This window comes from Halichoeres trimaculatus, unplaced genomic scaffold (assembly GCF_033239565.1).
Source record: "Halichoeres trimaculatus isolate MK-OKI-2021-1 unplaced genomic scaffold, fHalTri1.1 fHalTri1_scaffold_15, whole genome shotgun sequence".
In the NCBI taxonomy this organism is placed as follows: Eukaryota; Metazoa; Chordata; class Actinopteri; order Labriformes; family Labridae; genus Halichoeres; species Halichoeres trimaculatus.
In genome coordinates this window covers 774,771-795,048 of record NW_027437193.1, presented here as the reverse complement: position 1 = coordinate 795,048, position 20,278 = coordinate 774,771, and the positions used below count along the sequence as shown (strand labels likewise).

The following is a 20,278-nucleotide window of genomic DNA, read 5'->3' as shown; positions in this document are numbered from 1 at the left end:
CCCCCCCACAGTTTAAAAAATCCCTGCCATTGTTTTGAAAACACATCTTAAGGAACGTAACAACAAACCCATTACAAGCATGAAGATGAGCTGCCTCTTCTCAAATAAAGACGAAAGGTGTCCTCATGTTACAGTCAAACAGTCTTTATTACTCATGAAGCAGGAAACTCTGCACTACTTTCACGTCATTATAAAAAAAATACAACAAAATCATCTTTTTTCACGTTATATATATATATATATATATATATATATATATATATATATATATATATATATATATATATATATATATATATATATATATATATATATATATATATATATATGTATGTTACAGCTGCCGTTTCATTCCCTCAGTCTTCAAACTGTCTCAGCCGTTCTTTGTCACTGTTCCTGGCAGCATGGTTAAAGGAACAGTCCCCTGTTTTAGGACATTCATGTTGGCTAAAATGTTGGACTGTTCCTTTAACTGTAGGATCAGCTGTTTAGTGCAACACACAGAAAAATCAGACTGGTTATTAAAAAGCTGATGTATAAAAATTGTACGTAAAATAAATTCTCTCAAAGCAAAACTAGCGTTAGCTCAAAGTCCAGTTTAGTGTTTGGCTCATTTAGCGCAGCTGGTCTCTCCAGACCCTCACAAGAGGATCGGGACCCTAAATAAAGTGGTCCACAGTAAAGCAGGTGCTTTGTACAGTAGGTCTGTAGTGACCCGGCACAGGTTGGGACTCTTCAGTGATTCTGTGTCGAGTGGAAATAAAGGTGTGAGTGTTTTTATCCTCCAACACATCCAGAAAGATGCTAAGCTGTTAGCATTAGTGTTCCTCACTGTGCTGAGGCTGCTCACTGCAAGGCCTCAGGAAACACACCACATCAGGGCAAGTCCTGGTCCGTTTAGGCTCTGGAATCTGGATTCTGGTCAAGTCGAGTCACTTGAAGGTCACTAAAGTGGATCCAGTGATTTTGATGAGTCAGGTCAACGACGTCATTCAGTGAGATAAAAGCAGGTCAGGTCACATCAGGTCGAGTCGAAACAGGTTAGTTAACATCATCTCAAGTCACTTAAAGTGGCATCAAACCATAAGGTTGGGTCTAGTCAGGTCCAGTCCCATCAGGTCTCGAGTCCGGCCCCAAATCTTGACTTCCAGTCAGACAAGGTTCCCATTAAAGCTGGATAAATATCGAGTCACATCCATCACGTCCAAGTCAGGTCACATCAGGAGTCGATTAAATGAAACGGTGTTACATCCAGTCAGGTCTGCTGAATTTACACCGAGTTTAGACGAGTTAGGTACGTTCAGATCTGTGGCCTAAAAAGAAGAGATGTTACAGCAGGTTTAGATCGGGTCAGGTCGTGTCGGTTGGAGTCGAGTCTCGTTGACTGACATCAGTTGCTTCAGGTCCAATCTCGTGTTTTCAGCCAGAGCAACTTCTAGTGGAAACAAATCCTGAAGTCAGGCCGAGACACGAGGTCTACCCACATCAGATCCACGTCCAGTCCAGTCAGGTCCAATCCCACCTGCTTGAAGATCAGGTCCCAGACCATCGGCTTTGGATCCAGGTGGTTGAAGTGATGCTGAGTCATAAAGTCAGGTCCAATCACAGTCTGTTGAGTCGAGTCAAGTCTTGGATCTTGAGTGGGGTCAGATCCTCCTCTATCACAGTGAGTTAGGCTCAGTCACACAGGTTGGGTCACATTTGGTCCCCTGACTTCAGCTCAGGTGTCGGGTCTCATCGGGAGACTCAGGTCAGATCACAGTGAGTCGACTGTCGAGTCGGGTCCATCACATTCAAAGTTGAGGTCAGTTTACATCACGTCACATCAAGTCAGGTTTGTTTACATCATCTCAAGTCCTGCCAAGTGCTATCACAGCATCAGGTCGAGTCAGATCGAGTCACTTCCAGTCCCATCAGTTTTTATGGATTCACATCAGGTCGAGTCGAGTCTGCGACCAGGTCACACCAAGGCGGGCTGAGGCGAGGAAGGCTGAGCAGTGTCTCATTGACAGGTCTGTTGTCAAGTCATGTTGAACCAGGTCTGGACTTGTCAGTTCTCGTAATGACGTGTCCTGTTGATCGGCTTCATTCTGCATGAGAAGAGTCTGGGCGAATCAGGTCGGGCTGAGTGCAGACAAGTCAGTTCCAGGTGGATCTGAGTCAGGTCAGACCTAGTCTCTTCACGTGGAGTCGGGTCAGGTTGAGTGGGGTCATTATGAGAAGGGTGGTTGTTGGGGTTGAGTCGAGTTCTGTTAGTCTCAGTAAGAATCACGTCAAGTCGAGTCAGTTCGAGTGGCGTCAGATGGTAAACTCAAAAACGATCACATCATGTGGGGATAAGCCCGGTCCGGTCAGGTCAGGGCGTGACAGGTAAGACTGAACAGGTAAGGTCATGTACAGGTCGGGTCTTTCAGAGTCAGATGAGATCAAGTCAGATTTCCTCAGTCAGGCCGAGTCTTTAGCGTCAGGTCGAGTTGTTTAGTTTTGGGCTGAGCGGGGTTCAGAGTGGCGTGGGGTCAGGTCCGGATCTCAGACCCGTTGGTATAAAACACACACAGAAACATGCGAACAGTCGCTCCTGGTCAGACCTGTTCTGGTCAGGCCGCTCTCAGTCTGTAGCGGAAGCGGACGTCCCCGGCGGGCAGCAGGATGCCCATCCCGGCTCTACTGGAGTCCAGCGTGGCTCGGCTCTGACCCGCCTCCAGCTGCAGGTCGAAGTAGAGCAGCATCAGACACAGGAACTGTTTGATCTCGTTCATGGCGAAGTATCGTCCGGGACACATGGAGGAGCCGGAGCCGAACGGCATCAGGTAGTACTTCAGCTTCTGACCGTCCTTGTAGAAGTCCGTCTTCTCTCTGCCGTCCTGGAGGTACCGGTCCAGCTGGAAGGTCTGACGGGTCAGAAAGGAAACATGATCTGTCACATGTCAGGGACCTGCAGGTTACTCTAACACGGAGCGTGGACCAGTCCTACCTGTGGGTCGTCGTAGATCTCAGGGTCCATGTGCATACTCTGAGGGTAGAGAGCGATGAAGTCACCCTTCCTGACGGCCACCGAGCACTGAGCATCCAGCCGCAGACTGAAGTCCTCCTGGACCACGCGGATGTTCATGGAGGCCGAGGACAGGCGCAGGCTCTCGTTGATGGCGCTCTCTGTGGATTAAGACCAGCACCCTTCAGTTTCCACAGTGGGCCCTGCACAGACCATGACCATGTTTCTGGACTCATACCCAGGTACAGGAGTTTGTCCAGCTGCTCTCTGCTCAGCGCCACGTCCCTGTCGCTGCTGAACTCCACCCCGCTGAGCTCCAGCACCTCCAGGATCTCCTGACGGACCACCTCCAGGGCCTCAGGGTGGCTCACCAGGTAGTACATGGACCAGAAGCAGGCAGGGATGGTGTTCCCCACAGACGCCCAGAGGATGGCAAAGTGATGAGCTGAAAGTCAGGAGAGGCCAGATCAGATCCCTGAGGGACACCCAGGACCTCAGTGGTCCCAGGGGTTCAACAAAACCTCCAGATCCAACCCCAGACTCCAACCTGAGTTCACCTGAGTCTCCTGTACTCACCTGTCCTCTCCTCTCTTCTTCTGTCCTTACCTGTCCCCACCTGTCCTCACCTGTCCTTACCTGTTACCTGGCTGACCAGTGTGAGTGTAAAGATGGACGACATTAGTTTTGCTGTGAGTCTAAATGACTATACTTTAGCTAACACAGCCCCACTCAAATAACCCTCACACACACACACACACACACACACACACACACACACACACACACACACACACACACACACACACACACACACACACACACAAACACACACACACACACACACACACACACACACACACACACACACACACACACACACACACACACACACACACACACACACACAGCCCCTCTCATATCTTACAGTCAGTGTTGTGGTGAAATAACTTCCTGGAAGAGCTGAAGACACAGAGACTTCTGGGAAACGCGGTTGATAAAGGACCCTCTGAGGACTCTGGACTCTGCTGCCAAACAATCTGACTTTCATCAGACTCTGGATCAGAAACAGACTCTGAGTCTCTGAGGAGGTCTCCAGAGTCCCAGAGGCTCACTGCACCGACACCACACACCCAACAAACACACCATGTAGACCAGCTTCACTGAGCCCTGTTCAGGTCCAGAAACCTGACCCCCTTTCTTTGTCCTCCACAGAGTCTACTCTTGTTGTTGAAGCCCTTTGTCCTCCTCCTCCTCCTCCTCCTCCTCCTCCTCCTCCTCCTCCTCCTCACTTAGCAAACCTCTCTGAGATCTTCTGTAGTAGTGATTGGTTGATGCGGTGCAGTCGCCCTCCCATGGGGTGAGTCTGACCCCAAAGACTCAAAGATAGTTTGTCAGTGAAGATGCTCCACTCTGTAACGATGCTGAACTATCAGAGTGAAAACAGGAAATACAACAGAGTGAGAGGTCTTCTCTTCTGGTTGATTACACAACAACCAGTCCTCTCTGGTCTAAACTTTAAGAGACCTAAACCCTGAACTCAAGACCTGAACCCTGAGCCTCAAACTCCAGACCGTGAACATAAACCATGAACCCTGAGCCCTTCATTAAAAACACTTGGCCCCTAAACCTGGACACTGACGTGGAAACCCTAAATACTGAACCAACTTTTGAGCACTCAACCGGGAACCCTGAACCCTGTACCCTAAACCCTAAACTCTTGGCACTCTGATACGGGTCTAAGGTCTGAGACCCAGACCCAGACCTGCTCATCTGAGCACTAAACAGTTTTTTTAGTTTCCTCAGATCCACTAAAGGGAAAGACCTGTGATCCAGACTGGACCAGAAAAACTGGTCCTGACTGCAGTTCCTGTGACGAACAGAGGGGGCGCTCACTGTTAGAAATGTTCAGAGTGTGTCTGATCTGATGCAGCGCCCTCACAGCTTCTAGCGTGTGTGTCTGACCCTGACCCTGACCCTGTACCTGCTTTGTCCACGTCCCTCAGCGCCTCGTACTGCTCGAACACCTCCGACCGTCTCTGGATGAACTGGGAGGTCTGGGACCAGCACGACATCCTGTGCGGCAGGAAGTAGTTGATGAGCTTCTCCCGGACGGCCTTGGTCCGCCTGAGCAGCCCGATGGGGATCTGGGCCATGAGCAGAGGGAACATGGAGTCGAACCTCACGAAGTCCTCGCGCAGCACGCTCATCCCGCTGTGCCTCGGCGCCGCCACCGGCCGGCCGTAAATGGTGAGCAGCGTGGCCTCGAACATGACCGAGTTACAGAACTCATACATGCTGCCGCTCCTCCAGCCGCCCTCTGGCCCCGCCCCCTCGCCCAGGTGGTCCTGACGGAACAAGAGCATCAGATTACCCATCATGCTCTCTGTCAGGAGGGTGAGGTTGTCCCCCTGGAGGAGCTGGAAGGAGCGGCTGATCTGCTCCTGGAGGCGGGGGAACTTCCCGCTGTTGGTGGGCGGGTAGCCGAAGGTCATCGGCGCCACCTTGTTGGAGAACTCGTGGAAGTCGAGCTGGCGGCCATGTTTGATGATGTTTGGGAAGAGCAACGGGTCCATGACGAAGGTCATGTATTTACCTGCAGGGAGAGGACACCTGAGTGAAAAGGTCAGCTCAGAGAGACAACAAGCTGTTTGATATGATAACAAACATCACCAGGGGGCGCCACTGAGACGACACATCATGATGCTAACTAGCCTAGCTGGCTGCTGATAGCCTGACTCACCTGCCATCCGCACGGTGAACACGGCGCCATGCTTCCTCTGAAGTTGGTCCAGAAATCCGTTGGCGTCTCGTCCGAACTCCAGAGCCTTTCCGATGTACGGGATCCACCCGTTAATCAGCGGCGGCTCACCCGCCCTCCTGTGGCAGAGAGAAGAGGAGAAAGTAACACCTGAGCTCTTCAACCAGGCGCTCCAACAGCCGTGACTGAGCCGTACTGAAAGGTTCCTGGGGATCAGTGGCCTGAGATCGGTCTGATGGCGTAAAATAAAAGCAACTGCAATGCACCTCCAGACCAGCAGAGGGCGGTAAGCAGAAAGGCCAAACAGCAAAGATAACACCACACTAGAAGACAGACAGGTTAGCCTGTTAGCATGCTACAACCAGAGATGGACCAGGGTACCAGCTCAAAGACTGACCCTGCTAACTGGAGGTTTGCCGGCCCCGCCTCCCATGGAAAGTACAACCCCCCACAGGTAGGGCCGTTTTCAGGTGGAAATCAATCACCCAGAACTAAATTCAAACCCCAGGTCCTGAAAAGGTCCCCAAAGTTCCTGTGGTGGAAAAGCGCTTTTTGAGTGTCAAAGTCCTGGTTCTGTCAGAGAGTTCGTCAGAACTTTTTAATGATACAAGAACTTTTCACTGATATGACTTCAACATTTAGACTCGTTGCCTCTGTGTGTGTGTGTGTGTGTGTGTGTGTGTGTGTGTGTGTGTGTGTGTGTGCGTGTGTGTGTGTGTGTGCGTGTGTGTGTGTGTGTGTGTGCGTGTGTGTTATGTCTTCACCTCCTGTGTGTGTCTCTCTGTAAACACAGGACGTGTTCTGTCGGTAAATGTTGTGGTTCGGCTCAGACTGAATGTGTCTGAGGACAGCTGGTCCTCATCAGGAACGGAAAATCCCACCAGGACTCTGAGACTAAACTGAACACCTCCCCCTACACACACACACACACACACACACACACACACACACACACACACACACACAGTGAAACGGTCCAGAGGTAATGGTTTCCCAGGCTCTGTGGGTCGGGGTCAGGACCCTCAGCAGGGTCCAGACCAATGAAACGAAAGTGAAAACATGGAGGAGGGTCAGCCTGTGCTGGTCTAGGTCTGGACTCACTGAATCAGGTCTTGGGGGGATGAGCTCTACAGCAGACTGAGCGCCCCCCGTCTAAAGCGTGAAGACCCAGAGATGGAGCCGTGTTGGAGCTCCAGAAGGAGGCGCTGTTGGAGGACTCTGAGCGGGGTGGGTCCTCCTCCATCACCTCAGATCCTCATTAGATCCTGATCTGATGAGGAGACTATGACTCGCATGTCAAAACCACCCACACACTCCATCTGTCAGACCCTGACCACAGCGCCACCATCAGGGCGTGCACCACAGCACATGAGCCCAGACCACCCTCTGCTCTGGGTCAGAGAGACCCGTTAGCAGCAGCTCCAGGGATCTACCCAGCTGTGGGTACCCCTGTGGTCCCGGGTACAGACCCTGCTGCAGCTGGTGAGGGACCCTGTGGGTCCAGCCTTAATGGAGGGCTCTAGGTGCCCCCTTTCTCCAGGGAACCATGATCAGAGTTTCCTTCAGACTCTGTGCCCCCCTACCTGAGGGGTCCAGGAGCTCTAGACCTGATCTCTGCTGACTCTGAACCCTGAACCCTGTTTCTGGGTTTCTGTGAACCCAGGTCACTGATGGACTCTGTGACGTGTTTACAGTACTCTATATACTTTAAACACTTTAAATACTGTTACTTTAAATACTTTAAATACTGTAACTTTGAATACTTTAAATACTGTAACTTTGAATACTTTAAATACTGTAACTTTGAATACTTTAAATACTGTAAATTTTAATACTTTAATTACTGTAACTTTGAATACTTTAAATACTGTAACTTTGAATACTTTATATACTGTAACTTTAAATACTTTAATTACTGTAAATTTTAATACTTTAATTACTGTAAATTTTAATACTTTATATACTGTTACTTTAAATACTTTAAATACTGTAACTTTGAATACTTTATATACTGTAACTTTAAGAACTTTAACTATATAACGTAACTTAAAATTCTGAAATTTTTAACATGTATACTTTAAATGATTTTATTTAAAAACTCTAACTTTACATACTGTAACTTCAAACACTGTTTCTTTAGATACTTTAAATTAAAACACTGTAACTTTGAGAACTTTAACTCTATGGTAACTATAAACTCTGTTGCATCAAATACTTTAAATCGAATTACCCCAACTTCAATCTATTACTATGAATACTTTAATTGTAAATACTGCATCTTGAAAAACATCTGATACTCTAACTTCCAATACCTTAAAAAGTTTGAATCCTGCAACTTTTAATGCTGCAACTAAGCATACTTTAAAAACTTTAATACTTTTACTTTAAACAATTTAAATACTGTAACTTAAAATACTTAAAAACTGTAAATTTAAATACTTAAAATCCTGCGACTTAAAGAAATATGACTTTAAATAATTTATCTTTAAAAACTTTAATTACATTTTTTTAAATACTTCAACTTAAAAAACTGTAACTTTAAATACTCTGAGTAAAAAACACAAACATTTTAACACTAAACATAAACTTTATCTTTAAATACTTTAAATCCCCGAGTTTGATCCGAGCTCCTGAATCCCTCGGAGTTTGTCAAACACCCGGAGTTTGTCAAACACCCTCCGGAGTTTTTCGGAGCCAGCAGCAGACTCCTGTTTTGATCTCCTGGTTCTCCTCCTCCATGTAACTCCGCTCTGCTCCCACACGGAGGAGGATCGAGTTCCTGTCCTGTCTCCTATCTGAGCACCTCTGGCAGGACTTCAGAGTCCCGGTCCCGGAGTGTCGGGTACTGACCTCTTCCTCCGGCGGAGGCGGCAGAGGAGCAGGGAGACGAGGCCGAGCAGGAGCAGCAGCAGCGGGGACATGTTGGTGTGAGCGTCCGGGGAGACGAACCGGACCCTCCTCAGAGAAACCCAGGACCTACTGTGGTCAAGACCGGGACGCTCACACACGCTGCTTCCGGCGGGGACCTTCAAAATAAAGCTACATGAGGTCATTTCAGGCAACGTGGAGGTGGGTTAATCATCGACCCGGAGCTGGGAGACTCTGACCCGGGTCAGGCAGGTCTGTACGAGTCCAGAGGTCTGACTCTGACCTGCTTCAGGGGTTCAGTTTGGTTTGAGGAGGCGACCCGTCAAAATAAGAGCCTGTAGAGGTTCAGGGTACCTTAAACCGCTTCAGGGGTCTGTTTCAGGTCTCCTTCGACAGGTGTTGAAGTCCTGTCGGGGTACCATGACCTGTACCATCTGTTTTTAAGGTTCCTCATGGTCTGACAGTCTGTCTGTAGGGACCTGTAGAGTCTGGATGAACGGACCTCCAGAGTCTGGTTTTATCTGCGTCAGCTGAGAGTCAGGTCCCTCTTCAGAGTCAATGTTTTTTATTCATTTTTTGTCATTGTGTGTTTACTGATTCAGAGGTTTTATTATAAGTTTGTATTTACACATGAAGACAAACAGAGAAAGCAAACTGTCCCTCCTCTTCCTCTGACAGGATTAAAAATATAAAAAGTAAATCTAAAAACTTTCTCTGTCTGTTTTTCCTCTGATCTGTCTCTGTTTCTCGTTGGAGCTGCTCCAGGTGTTTTTCTGAGACGCTGTAAAGTTCAGGTCGTTCTGAGTCAATGATTAATGAATCCTCTGAGCGTTAGACGGCGTCTGAATGAAACTGATCAGAGCTGCTGATATCGGACACGTCTGACCCTGTAGGGCTCAGATCCTGAGGAAGAAGAGGAACCAGGATCACAGAGGACACTCAGAGTCTCTGTGCTCATCGGTTTGAGAGGCTTTTATTGTGAAGGCAGACTCCTGCCTGTCTGACTTCCTGTATACAGTCCCTCTACTCAGACTCCTCCAGACTCAGGTGGGATGTTTTTTTTTTCTTCTGCAGGTATTTGATCACATGACTAAGACCAAACCTGGAGTGGAAACATCCCATGATGCAACAGGAGAGTGTGTTCAGTGGGGCTCTACCTGCCCCTACATGTGGACTCTGCTCACACCTGAGAACACACACTCAGGAGCTGCTGATGAGTCAGGAGTCGTCATGTTGAAACACTCACACACACACACACACAGACAGGAAGTGACCAGACCCTGCAGTCATCAGTGATGTCAGAGATGTCAGGCGAGGCGTGTCGGGCTCTGTGTGTGTCTGTCAGAGCTCTGAGGATGACCTGCAGTAACCTCAGCGCTGCACTCAGACGCCAACAGCTTTTCTCTCCTCGTCTGACTTTCTCTCTGAGTCTGGAAGAAAACGTCCGGCTCTCCATTCACACGAGGACAAAACGCTGCCTTCAGCTCGTGTGGCGTCCAGGAGCCGCTCAAAGAGCCCCTTTCACAGGGTCTCAGGGACTCAGAGTCAGTCAGGGCCCGGTCTGCTCACAGTCACCTCCTGCAGGAAGCTCAGACGTTTCTTCCTCTCTGCTCCTCAGTTTCTCCTGGCTCTGAGAAAGACACAGACCGGACTCTGAGGCTTTGAGCTTCATGACACTTTTTATTCTCTGCACAGACTTTAGGAATCATCATTTCACAACGGGCTGTCGGTGCAGCGGCACACTGAGGATGATGAGGATGAAGAGTAACACTGGCAGGTTTCAGGGTCAGACCCAGAATCCAACAGAAAGAAAGGAAACCATGGAGTGTGTGTGTGTGTGTGTGTGTGTGTGACACTAAACCTGAGTGGGGGGGGGGGTCATGCAGGTGAGCCCATGGTGATGAGGTCTTTGGTCTCTGGTGGACTGTACGGGCCGGAGCACAGACTCCTCTGGATGAACTGTGTTCACTCACAGAGAGCAGGAAGAGGGAGGAGCCACTACACATTATTAACCAGCTACAGTTAGCATCCTGCTAACATATGCTAACCTGCTAACCAACCAGCACAGAGTCATCACTAGAAAAACTGTGTTTATAGCTGAGACTGAGCGTGTGCAGACTGAGCGTGTGCAGACTGAGCGTGTTCAGACTGAGCGTGTGCAGACTGAGCGCGTGCAGACTGAGCGTGTGCAGACTGGCTGTTTTCCAAATCACCTACTTCATGGGTGCTTCTTGATATTTCAGTTATTTATAAACAAACATTATTCAGTGTTGAAGCTACAGGAACAAAAACATGTAAGTTAAACTTAAGTTCAATAAAATATAAATAAAACATTGATAAAAATTATGCAAGGGAAAGAAATGATTATTAATTTTTTTTAACTCGTTTAAGAAAAAAAAATTCAGGGAGAAACTTCAGGATCCTGTTTTTATGAATAAAAGTTTTAAAAAAGATTTTAAATCATATCACAGCAGAATCATCATATTTGGTATTTAATCCTACATCAAAAGTTTTATCTTTCACTAAAACAAGTCTGGAACATCCTGACTTCTTATTTTTACAGTAGTGTTGTTGTGTTGTAGTTGTAATGCCAGCTCACTCCAGTAGGTGGAGATAATTCATCAAAACCCGCCACCCATGTATACAAACAGTGTTAGGGCCGTGCATTGTGGGAAACGGTTAATCAGGCAGACTGCTGCGTTACTGGGAAGTTTTTTCTGGATCAGTGGAACATTCAGGAAGTTCTGGCAGCTTTTACAAGTTTTTACAAACTGACGACTCAGACTGGATTTAGGCCAAACCAGGACACTGAGGGCAGGAGGAGGTTTGGAAAAGAGCCAGGGTAAGGAGCGACTGAGCGCGTGCAGACAGTGTTTGGAACGACTGAGTGTGTGGAAACGGGGCATGTACAGACTGAGCGCGTGCAGAATGACTGAGGCTGTTATCCAAGCGTTGCAGGCTGCCTACTGTTTTCTCATGTAGTCTGACTGTTTTGTAGTAAACTGCTCTGGTTTTCAGTTTGGGAAAGTGGAGCTCCAGCTGATGATTCACTTTTTTTTTTCTTTATAATAAATTTTCAAAACAATGTATGGGTAGATATCAGCATTTTAGTTATTTAGTCGATCATATCACAGCAGAATCATCAAACCTGATTTCTAATCTTACACCAAAAGTTTTATCATTTACTGAAAAAAATCTGGAAGGGATTTTTATTTTTACAGCTGATGAAAAATCACTTCCATGTAATCCACACCTGGTTTAAAAAGGGTAATTAGGAAATAACTTTTGGAAGTCAATGCCTCTTTTATAAAAGAGAAGTGAGCAGATTTACTTGTGTTTTTATATCATCTCTATCATCACCGTCTAACGTTAATGTTGTGTTGTAGCTGCAGTGCTGACTCAATCCAGTAGGTGGAGATAATTCACCAAAACCTGCTACATACATATACAAACAGTGTTAGCGCCGAGCATTGTGGGAAACATTTTGCCAGATAAACTGGTCTGTGGCATACTGAGAAATTATCCTGGATCAGTCGGACATCAGAGATTTTTGGCAAACTGCAGATTTTACAAGTTTTCTGACGACTACAGACTGGATTTCAGCCAAAAAAGTGTGGTAGGCAGTTTGGCAAACAGCCAGAGTGTGCAGACTGAGCGTGTGCAGACTGAACGGGCACAGACTGAGCGTGTGCAGACAAGTTTGGAATGACGGAGCATGAACCTCTGAATGTGAGGCTCAAACAGAGAACTGTTGGTGTTCAGGGATCAGCTGATCAGTGTTTCCTGTGTTCAGGCCGGTACAGTCTTTAGATCAAAGCCTCATGCTGACACCTCAGAATGTGATTGGACAGTGTGTGGTGGAGGCGGGGCTATGAAAGGCAGGCCCTTTGACATTTAATTAACAACCATAGACCTCAAGTTTCCACGATTACTGATTTAAAATGTTTAAATTAAAGGTTTGTGCTGATCACTGCAGATATTCACTCACAGAAATCAAAGTGTCAGTTTCAGAAACTCTGATCAAACTCTGATCAAACTCTGACACGTGTTCTGTTCTGGACCTGATGGCTTGTTGGATAGGTGTTTGTGACGGTGTAACAGGATCCTGAGGGTTATAAATGTTAAAGGGCCTCCTGTGGCTCGGAGCACACCTGACAGGTAAACAAACACACTGGAAGAGAACAACAGCATCACACAAATCTGTACAAGGTCACTGAAGGTCGTCTGAGCTGCTGGAAACTGACGTCAGACCCACCGCCACCCCGCGACCATCGGACTCAGATGGTCGGGGACTCAGTGTTCACTACAGGAGAGGAGCTCCCTCCGTCACAGCTCAGGGTCCAGGTCTGACTCTGGTCTGAGTTCCTGGTAGACTTCACTCACACAGATGAACTCACACTGACAGGAAGTGGGAGAGTAAACAGAGCAGGAAGAAGATTCCTTCACACGGTGACGAGAGCTGGACACTGGCATCTTAAAGGATGGCTGCCATCTTGAATTTTGGAGCGTCTAAAATCATTTTTCAGAAGAGTGGTCCCTAAAGAGTATCTGTGCCATCTTGGAAAAAGGCTTTCCTGTTTCCTGTGAGTTTCTGTGCCGTCACCCTGTGAAGGACCGTCTGGACCTGTTTATCTGCTGAACCTCAAAGCGGCGTCCTGTCATCCAGCCCGGCAGGCGCCAGGAGGAACCAATCTGTGACGAGTCAGTAACAAATCAGTAATGAGTCAGTAACGAATCAGTAACGAGTCAGAAACGAGTCCTCGGACCAGGAGAGCAGCAACGTCAACAGGAGTGTAACAAGGAGTGTGACAAAACTTATGACAAATACCCAGAATCCTCTTTGGCTCTCTGCCTAACATTTGGTCTGGATGAACCCGCTCCTCCAGGATCAGATGAGCCCATGGAGACCGTCTGGAGGCTCCTCAGTTTGCTGGATGGGATCCTTCTGGTCTGGAGTAGGATCCTTGTGGTCTGGAGTAGGATCCTTGTGGTCTGGAGTAGGATCCTTCTGGTCTGGAGTAGGATCCTTCTGGTCTGGAGTAGGATCCTTCTGGTCTGGAGTAGGATCCTTCTGGTCTCTCTGTCCTGGTGTAGGGTTTAGAGCGGGTCTGGTTTGGTCCCCTCAGCCCTGGGTCTGCTGGGTCGGTCATAATCTGTCGTTGTTGTGTAACAGTTTGGAGGAGGTGAAGGCACGGCGGACTGAGCGTCTTGTCTCAGTGTCGGGTCGCTCGGTCCGGAGGTGGAATAAATAATAGGGGGGTAAGGGAGGTAGGGGGCGCCGTGGGGGGGTCATACTGCTGCAGGACACTTCCTGTCTGCTTTAAGACATTTTGGTGGATCAGAGGGTCAGACTGAGCGCTGAGTCCCCTCTCAGGAGTCTTTCTGTCCCGGTGCTGGTCTCGGTCTGAGACCCACGGGTCAGATTTGGCAGCTGGTACGTTTTGGTTCTTGGGGAGGGGTGGGGGGGGGTCACCAGTAGAAGGAGCGGGACAGGAAGTTGGTGGCGGCACCGAGCCAGCTGGCCCCCTCCTGACCGGAGCCCACGCGGCTCACTGCCTTGTCGGGCTCCTGGGACGGGCTCTCGTCCTCGGGGAGGTAGTCCGGCAGGTTCACGTTCTGCTCCACCACCATCGAGCCGTCCTCCACGAAGGGGATCAGGACCTGGAGACGAGATCTTCAGTCAGACTCACAGAAAACAAGAAAGAGTAAACTTTGACGCGCTCCCTGAGACCGACTGGACAGAGCTCAGAGCAAACGCAAAACGGGACAACATGACCACAACGCTGGACAACACCAGGACATAGATCTGGACTACAAGGTGGACACAAAACCAGCAAACCAGGACTCCCTACAGGTCCAGGTAAGGGACCGTGTTATAAACCCTGAGAGGACCTCACTGACCTCCTCTCCGTTCTCTCCTTTCACCACCTGCTGAGCCGTCATCACCTGAGTGGACGCGATGGCGGACGCCAGAGCCTGCAGAGAGAGCACAGTCACCCTGAGTGGACCGGTCTGTTTAAGGTGGTTTGATCTGGACCCTGAGGAGGGAAAGTGGTCTGACCTCGGCCTTCAGGTCTGAGCGGATCCGGACGATGCATCTCTTCACGGTCATCTGGAAGGTGAAGCTGATGACTCCTCGGATCTTCAGCAGCGCCTCCTCACACAGACTCCTCCGGCTCTGGAAGGAGAGCAGAGACGGGCTTCACTCAGAGGACAGAGGACAGAGGACAGAGGACAGAGGACAGAGGACAGAGGACAGGACCAGGTCTGAACAGGGACTGAGGAGGAAGGCCTCCACAGGGGGGCACCAGAGTGCTGACTGGGCCCTGAGAGGAGTCCCATGTGATAGTTTATCTTTTCCTCAGCTGATGTTAAAGTGTCTCCCTCAGACCCAGACAGGGGCCAGCAGTGGACTGTAAAAACCTTCAGCAGTACCAGCAGGACCCAGAAAATCTGATCCATCTATGTCCAGAGCCGACCGCCCTGACAGCTCCAGGGTTTAAACCCATCAGAGCGTTTGGGGGATCAGGTCCAGGTGAGTTTTCTGTCCCCAGAGCCAAACATTACCCCTCATTTGTCTCCTCCCAGCTCATGTTTTGCTGATTTCTGTCTGTAGTTTTGGTTGTTTTAGTCCACGTGGTTTTTTTGTAAGAAGGTTTTTTTTTCATGAAAAATCTGAAAATTAAATTTTTTAATGTTTTCATTTGTCAGCGATACACTGGGGTTACATTTTTAAAAAAAAATTTTCCTCAAATTGTTCAGTTCCCTTCCGTCCTCATCAAATAGATCAAATATTTAATCATTTGTATTATTTTAACCCTTTACCTGTCCATTTGATCACATGATGCCACTGTTTTCATTTTGATTAAACACGAGTTTTTTTCATATTATAAATCTTGGGGGGCTGAGGATCTTTTTAACTATCAGCCTTGAACAAAGATAAGTTAAATAATAAAATTGATTTTAATAATTTTTTTGCAGTGTCAGACTCTCAGGTTCCCACCCTCTGAGGACATCAGAGGACAGAAACGTCCCATCTCGTCCCGTCATGACCACAGATATGAAACCACAGTCAGTGCACAGTTTGATCCTGCTCTCTCCACTCTCAGGGTTTCACTTTGGAGAAAAATAGTTAAGTTTGTCATTTTTTCTGTTCACCATGAGATGAGACAGTTTCCCATTGAACATCTAAACACTCACTTGTCTTAAAGGGAAAAACTGTGTTAACAATACAAACAGGCACTTAAAGGGTTAAAATAATCAAAGCAGTTAATGTTTGGTGTTTCTGACAGGGACTGTGGAGTTGATGGAAAGTTTGGAGGAAAAAAGAGGTGAAACTATCGATCTGTTGTGTTTTTGTAGCAGGTTTTTGTCGAGGACATTTTGTCCTCTGGGTCATAAATTAAAGGGTCAAAGAGCAGCGCTCAGGTCTTATCCTGATGTCTCTGGTTGGAGGATCTGGACTCTGTGTTTAGTCCATCTGACGGCTCTGACCCGGCCCTGTGACCTTTCTGTGACCTTTCTGAAACCTGTTTAAACGGCCGAGGAGAGTCTGAACCTCGCCAACACCTCGTGTGGTCGCTCGGGGCTCACCGAGTCGTCCAGGCCCTCGATGTGGAGGATGACGGTCTTGGCTCTCTTGTTGCTGGAGCCCAGGAAAAACTGGGCTTTACGGCGGCTGCTGACCGTCTCCTCCGCAGGCTCTGATTCAGCGCCGCTGGACGCCTGCAGGAGCTCGTAGATCTCAGACGCCAGGAGCTTGGTCTCCCCGGGGGTGGTGGACCTGATGAGAGACAGTCTGGTTAGAGCTCTCTGAAGGCGGCTGCGCGTTTCACCTGAGGAGCAGTAGGAGCGGAGGGAGGGAGGAGAGCAGCAGGAAGAGCAGAGGTCGACTGAGGTCTGGCGACTTCTGGTTCAGAGCCTGGTGAAGCTCAGGACCAGACCCCGAGACCCCGCCCTGAGGAGCACAGGTCAGACACTCACTTCTGGACGACGTTCTGGAGGCTCAGCATCATCCCCAGCTCCCCCTTCAGCTTCTCCCTGTTGGCTCGACATTCTGCCAGGTAACGGATCGCCTGAGGTCAGCCAAGACACGACGACAGGACGACACAGAGAGAGACAGGTGAGGGTGAGTAATCTGTACAGGTTACATTCAGCAGCTGACAACAACAAGGAAAAACAAAAATAACACAGTGACGAGGGTGGGTGGTTTTAATCTGATCACTGGTTTGGGAACAGTAGCGTGTTAAATTACTGCTTACTGAAAAAACAGATCATATCAGAGTAACACATCACTGATCATAACGAGGGAGATTTACAGTGAACACTTATTCAGGAGGACGGAGGGAAAGAGGGTAAAACGAGGTCGTTTCTCAGCCAAAACTGGAGACTCACCAGGAGGGCGGAGTAGACCACCTGAGGGTTTGGGTTGTCCAGGAACAGAATGAGTCCCGGCAGGCAGCCCTGGTCCTGGACGATGGCCCTGCGGTTCATAGGGTCTGCAGCCAGGTCCCGCAGCTGGTTGACCACGGCCAGGGCGTCCGGCTCCGCACTCATGGCTGCCGTTCAGTCACCCATACAAGACGCAACTGAGGACAGAAGAAACACCTGTTCTCAAACTGTTCACCAAGTTTTTCACTGACTCTGAGAGTGAGAAAATCTGTGGAGGAGTCGAACTCTGCGGCTGCGGCCACCATGGTGGATGTGCTGTAAAACTCACACATGGAGCTTCTCTTTCTTAAAGTGAGGATCAGGATCAGGAGGATTTCCAGCCTCCTGGTTCCTGTCTAACAGTGCTCTGCTTGTCCCCCAGTCTTTATAAAACAGTCTTCACTTTTATTTATAATTGTATAAACTGACTGATGAAATTACTGAACAAGAATTTATTTAAAACACGTTAACAGTTCAACCCTCTGTGTTCTACACCTGTTATAAGTGTTTTCATTACAATCAGACTCAAAACAATCAAAACAGACTCAAACTACAGAGTTAAACATCAATAAATGAAATCCTATGTGAAATATCGCATCGTTTATTAATGTAAAATAGTTTCACTCATATGTAGCAGTTTATCTATATTTTTAATATGTGAAGTAATGTAAAGTGATACTATATTCATGTGACACGTCATCAAACTCCTTCACTAGTCTGTTCATTCATTCTCATGTATTCATCTAGGGATGGGTACCGAATTAGGTTCTTTTATAGGTACCAACTGAAATCTGTCAAAAGTACCAGGTACCGATTCACGAAAAATCAAAAGGTGCCATGTTTAGATACCTAAATGCATCTTTGTGACTGTGAGGGAGTGGAAGAGAAGGAGATTCACCATGCTAGACATGAACACAGCATTACAAGGTTATATATTAAAGAAAATATATGTCAAATTGAAAAACAAAAAAAATACTATTAAACAAATTGATATCTTTTTACCAAATGAGCACAAAAAAGTATCGAAAATTGGTGCCAGGTGCCAGGTATCAGTACCATATTGTTTTTTATGTGAAAGGTACCCATCCCTATATTCATATTTTTTATTTTAGACGCTATTTTCTGCATTTCACTAAGACACTTTAAGATTCGTCTCCTGCTTTTGAACTTTATACTTTACTCATTATTTACTTACTAACAGCTTTTACCTTCACTAACTTTGTATTTTAGACTCTGGAAAAATAATTTCCTTTGAGATTGATAAATGATTTATCTTATTATTGATGCAATCATCACTACATCTAACATGTACAATATAGAATAGTTATTTATCTATATATTTATGTTATCATCCTGTGCATATTTCATACTTGTATATATTTCTTGTAGTTAACTAATTCTTTATTTAATTCATTTATTTGTGCACTTTTTGTATTTTTCTGTTTGATTTAGTCTTATTGTAATTTTTAGGACCATTTCTTTTAACTGATGTAATTCTGTAAACTTCCCAGTAGTTACAGGTTAATTATCGTGTGTGATGTTTGGTCGTGTGTTGATGTTCAGACACTCAGGGAAACGCTGGAGTGTCATCATTAGCTTTGTTTTCAGGGTGTGTTCATGCAGCATACGGACCCGGGAATGTGCTCAGAGAAGCGGGTGTTGTCACCCTGACAGCCCGGCGCTCTGGCGGTTTATTTCGGGTCCCAGCAGCTGTATGAGCAGTACTTATCACAGCTAACGTGTGGAGGGAAGCTAATGCTAACAGCGCTCACCTCTGGCGGTCACCGGCACCGAGCAGCAGGCTAACGTTAGCAGCTAACGGCTAACAACTGACGGATAGCGGCTAACGTTAGCGGTTAGCTCCCCGGTTAGCCTCTGGTCCGTCGCGCCCGGAGCAGACACCAACCTCCGGGTGACAGCGTCCGTCATTCACACAGCAGCTGGGGGAAGAAATGCTGACTCACGGTCCGGCTCTGTGGTTACATCCAACAATGACGAAGAGATTTAAAAACCGTTTCCAGACGCAGGAGATACACTGAGGAGGCTCTACCTGCTGACAGAACACCAGGACGTCAACATGTGAACATGCAGGCTGGTGATTGGATGGCTGGAGCCCACCAGCCACCGCTGACCAATGAGCGGCAGCCTTCTTGGAGTTAAAGGTCCCACGCCCTGTAGCTGCTCACAAACGGATGTGGGATCAGATTAAGTGGTTTATCTTTGTTTGTGTGTGGAAACAAACGACTTAGTGGAACCAAACGTGACCCCGCAGAGCTGCTGAGACCGGGTTATCAGTGAAACAAAGAGTATCTGGAGAAATGAATCAGTTCACTTGTAATCTCAAACCTCAGCAGTCAGAGGAGTGACTGGAATATAATGATATTTTCAAAGATCATTAAGGAATTTCATCTGATGCACAGGTGTCCTGATGAGCTCAGGAGGAGCTGATGTTAGCCCAATACTCTTTTTCTCACACTCTGCATTCTGATATTTCACTTCACCAATGTCCTCTGAGATTTGGGCCTATAATTTCGTGTTTTCTTTTTATTTGGAGGGAGGTTGAGAAATTAGCAAGTTGCTCTCCTGAATGGGACCTACATTCTCCAAAATTCACCAATGAAAAAATATATTCTATATATATTCTATTATTATAACAATTATTGTACTTTATTATTTATAAACCCTAACCCAACATTCTCCAAAATTTACAAATGAAAGAAAAACAATGAAAAAAAGAATTTATTCATATATATATATATATATATATATATATATATATATATATATATATATATATATATATATATATATATATATATATATATATATATATATATATATATATATTTAAGATTAAGCAAAATTATGTCTGGCTCCCCCTGGTGGGTTTGAAAAAGAATACAAGTGGGAGGTTCAGTGACTTTTGACTTTAAGTTAAGATGCAAAGGTCCCCTTTGGTATGGACGTAACTCAGGGCCTTGGAAAAAATGTCCTGAGATCACACTTTGTATCAGGAATTAACCCTTTTTTTTAAATGGTCACTGATTCAACAATTTTTTTGAGAGCCCATATTTTTGCTTCTGTTACAGCTAAAATGACAAATTTGGTGTCAAAGTGTTCACTATAGTTATTAAGTTTTAGGTTGTAAGTCATTAAACATTAGATATCGCAATCAGCTGAGACTCCAGAGAGAATCAGGGTTTTATGAACTTCAACAGTGCATTTTTAGT

The 20,278-nt window shown here is 46.9% G+C and overlaps 2 protein-coding genes across 3 annotated transcripts; both read right to left on the bottom strand.

The window, feature by feature from the left end:
* Positions 1–317: 317 nt before the first annotated feature.
* cyp7b1 (cytochrome P450, family 7, subfamily B, polypeptide 1) lies at positions 318–8,770 on the bottom strand. The gene is made up of 6 exons (XM_074687860.1): positions 8,601–8,770; positions 5,733–5,869; positions 4,974–5,585; positions 3,231–3,437; positions 2,975–3,153; positions 318–2,891 (listed from the first exon to the last, which is right to left on the bottom strand). Exons 1-6 carry the CDS (start codon positions 8,669–8,671, stop codon positions 2,598–2,600), a joined length of 1,500 nt encoding a protein of 499 aa, XP_074543961.1. The 5' UTR covers positions 8,672–8,770; the 3' UTR covers positions 318–2,597.
* Positions 8,771–10,287: 1,517 nt separating this feature from the next.
* On the bottom strand, positions 10,288–19,113 carry LOC141803853 (armadillo repeat-containing protein 1-like). 2 transcript variants are annotated; one of them, XM_074687883.1, is made up of 7 exons: positions 18,821–19,113; positions 17,013–17,206; positions 16,602–16,693; positions 16,212–16,401; positions 14,680–14,796; positions 14,520–14,594; positions 10,288–14,279 (listed from the first exon to the last, which is right to left on the bottom strand). In XM_074687883.1, exons 2-7 carry the CDS (start codon positions 17,172–17,174, stop codon positions 14,088–14,090), a joined length of 828 nt encoding a protein of 275 aa, XP_074543984.1. In that variant the 5' UTR covers positions 17,175–17,206; positions 18,821–19,113; the 3' UTR covers positions 10,288–14,087. The 2 variants fall into 2 exon arrangements, with proteins under 2 accessions (XP_074543984.1, XP_074543985.1); XM_074687884.1 differs by having other exon boundaries at positions 18,955–19,113.
* Positions 19,114–20,278: the final 1,165 nt, after the last annotated feature.

Excerpts from the sequence above, each read along its gene's own strand:
- cyp7b1 (XM_074687860.1), bottom strand. The coding sequence starts at position 8,671 with ATGTCCCCGCTGCTGCTGCTCCTGCTCGGCCTCGTCTCCCTGCTCCTC. Across the intron at positions 3,438-4,973 it reads GAGGGACGTGGACAAAGCAG|CTCATCACTTTGCCATCCTC; the intron begins GTACAGGGTCAG and ends CCTGACTTTCAG. Across the intron at positions 3,154-3,230 it reads GGACAAACTCCTGTACCTGG|AGAGCGCCATCAACGAGAGC; the intron begins GTATGAGTCCAG and ends CTTAATCCACAG.
- LOC141803853 (XM_074687883.1), bottom strand. The coding sequence starts at position 17,174 with ATGAGTGCGGAGCCGGACGCCCTGGCCGTGGTCAACCAGCTGCGGGAC. Across the intron at positions 16,402-16,601 it reads CTCCAGAACGTCGTCCAGAA|GTCCACCACCCCCGGGGAGA; the intron begins GTGAGTGTCTGA and ends GTCTCTCATCAG. Across the intron at positions 14,595-14,679 it reads GCTCAGACCTGAAGGCCGAG|GCTCTGGCGTCCGCCATCGC; the intron begins GTCAGACCACTT and ends CTCTCTCTGCAG.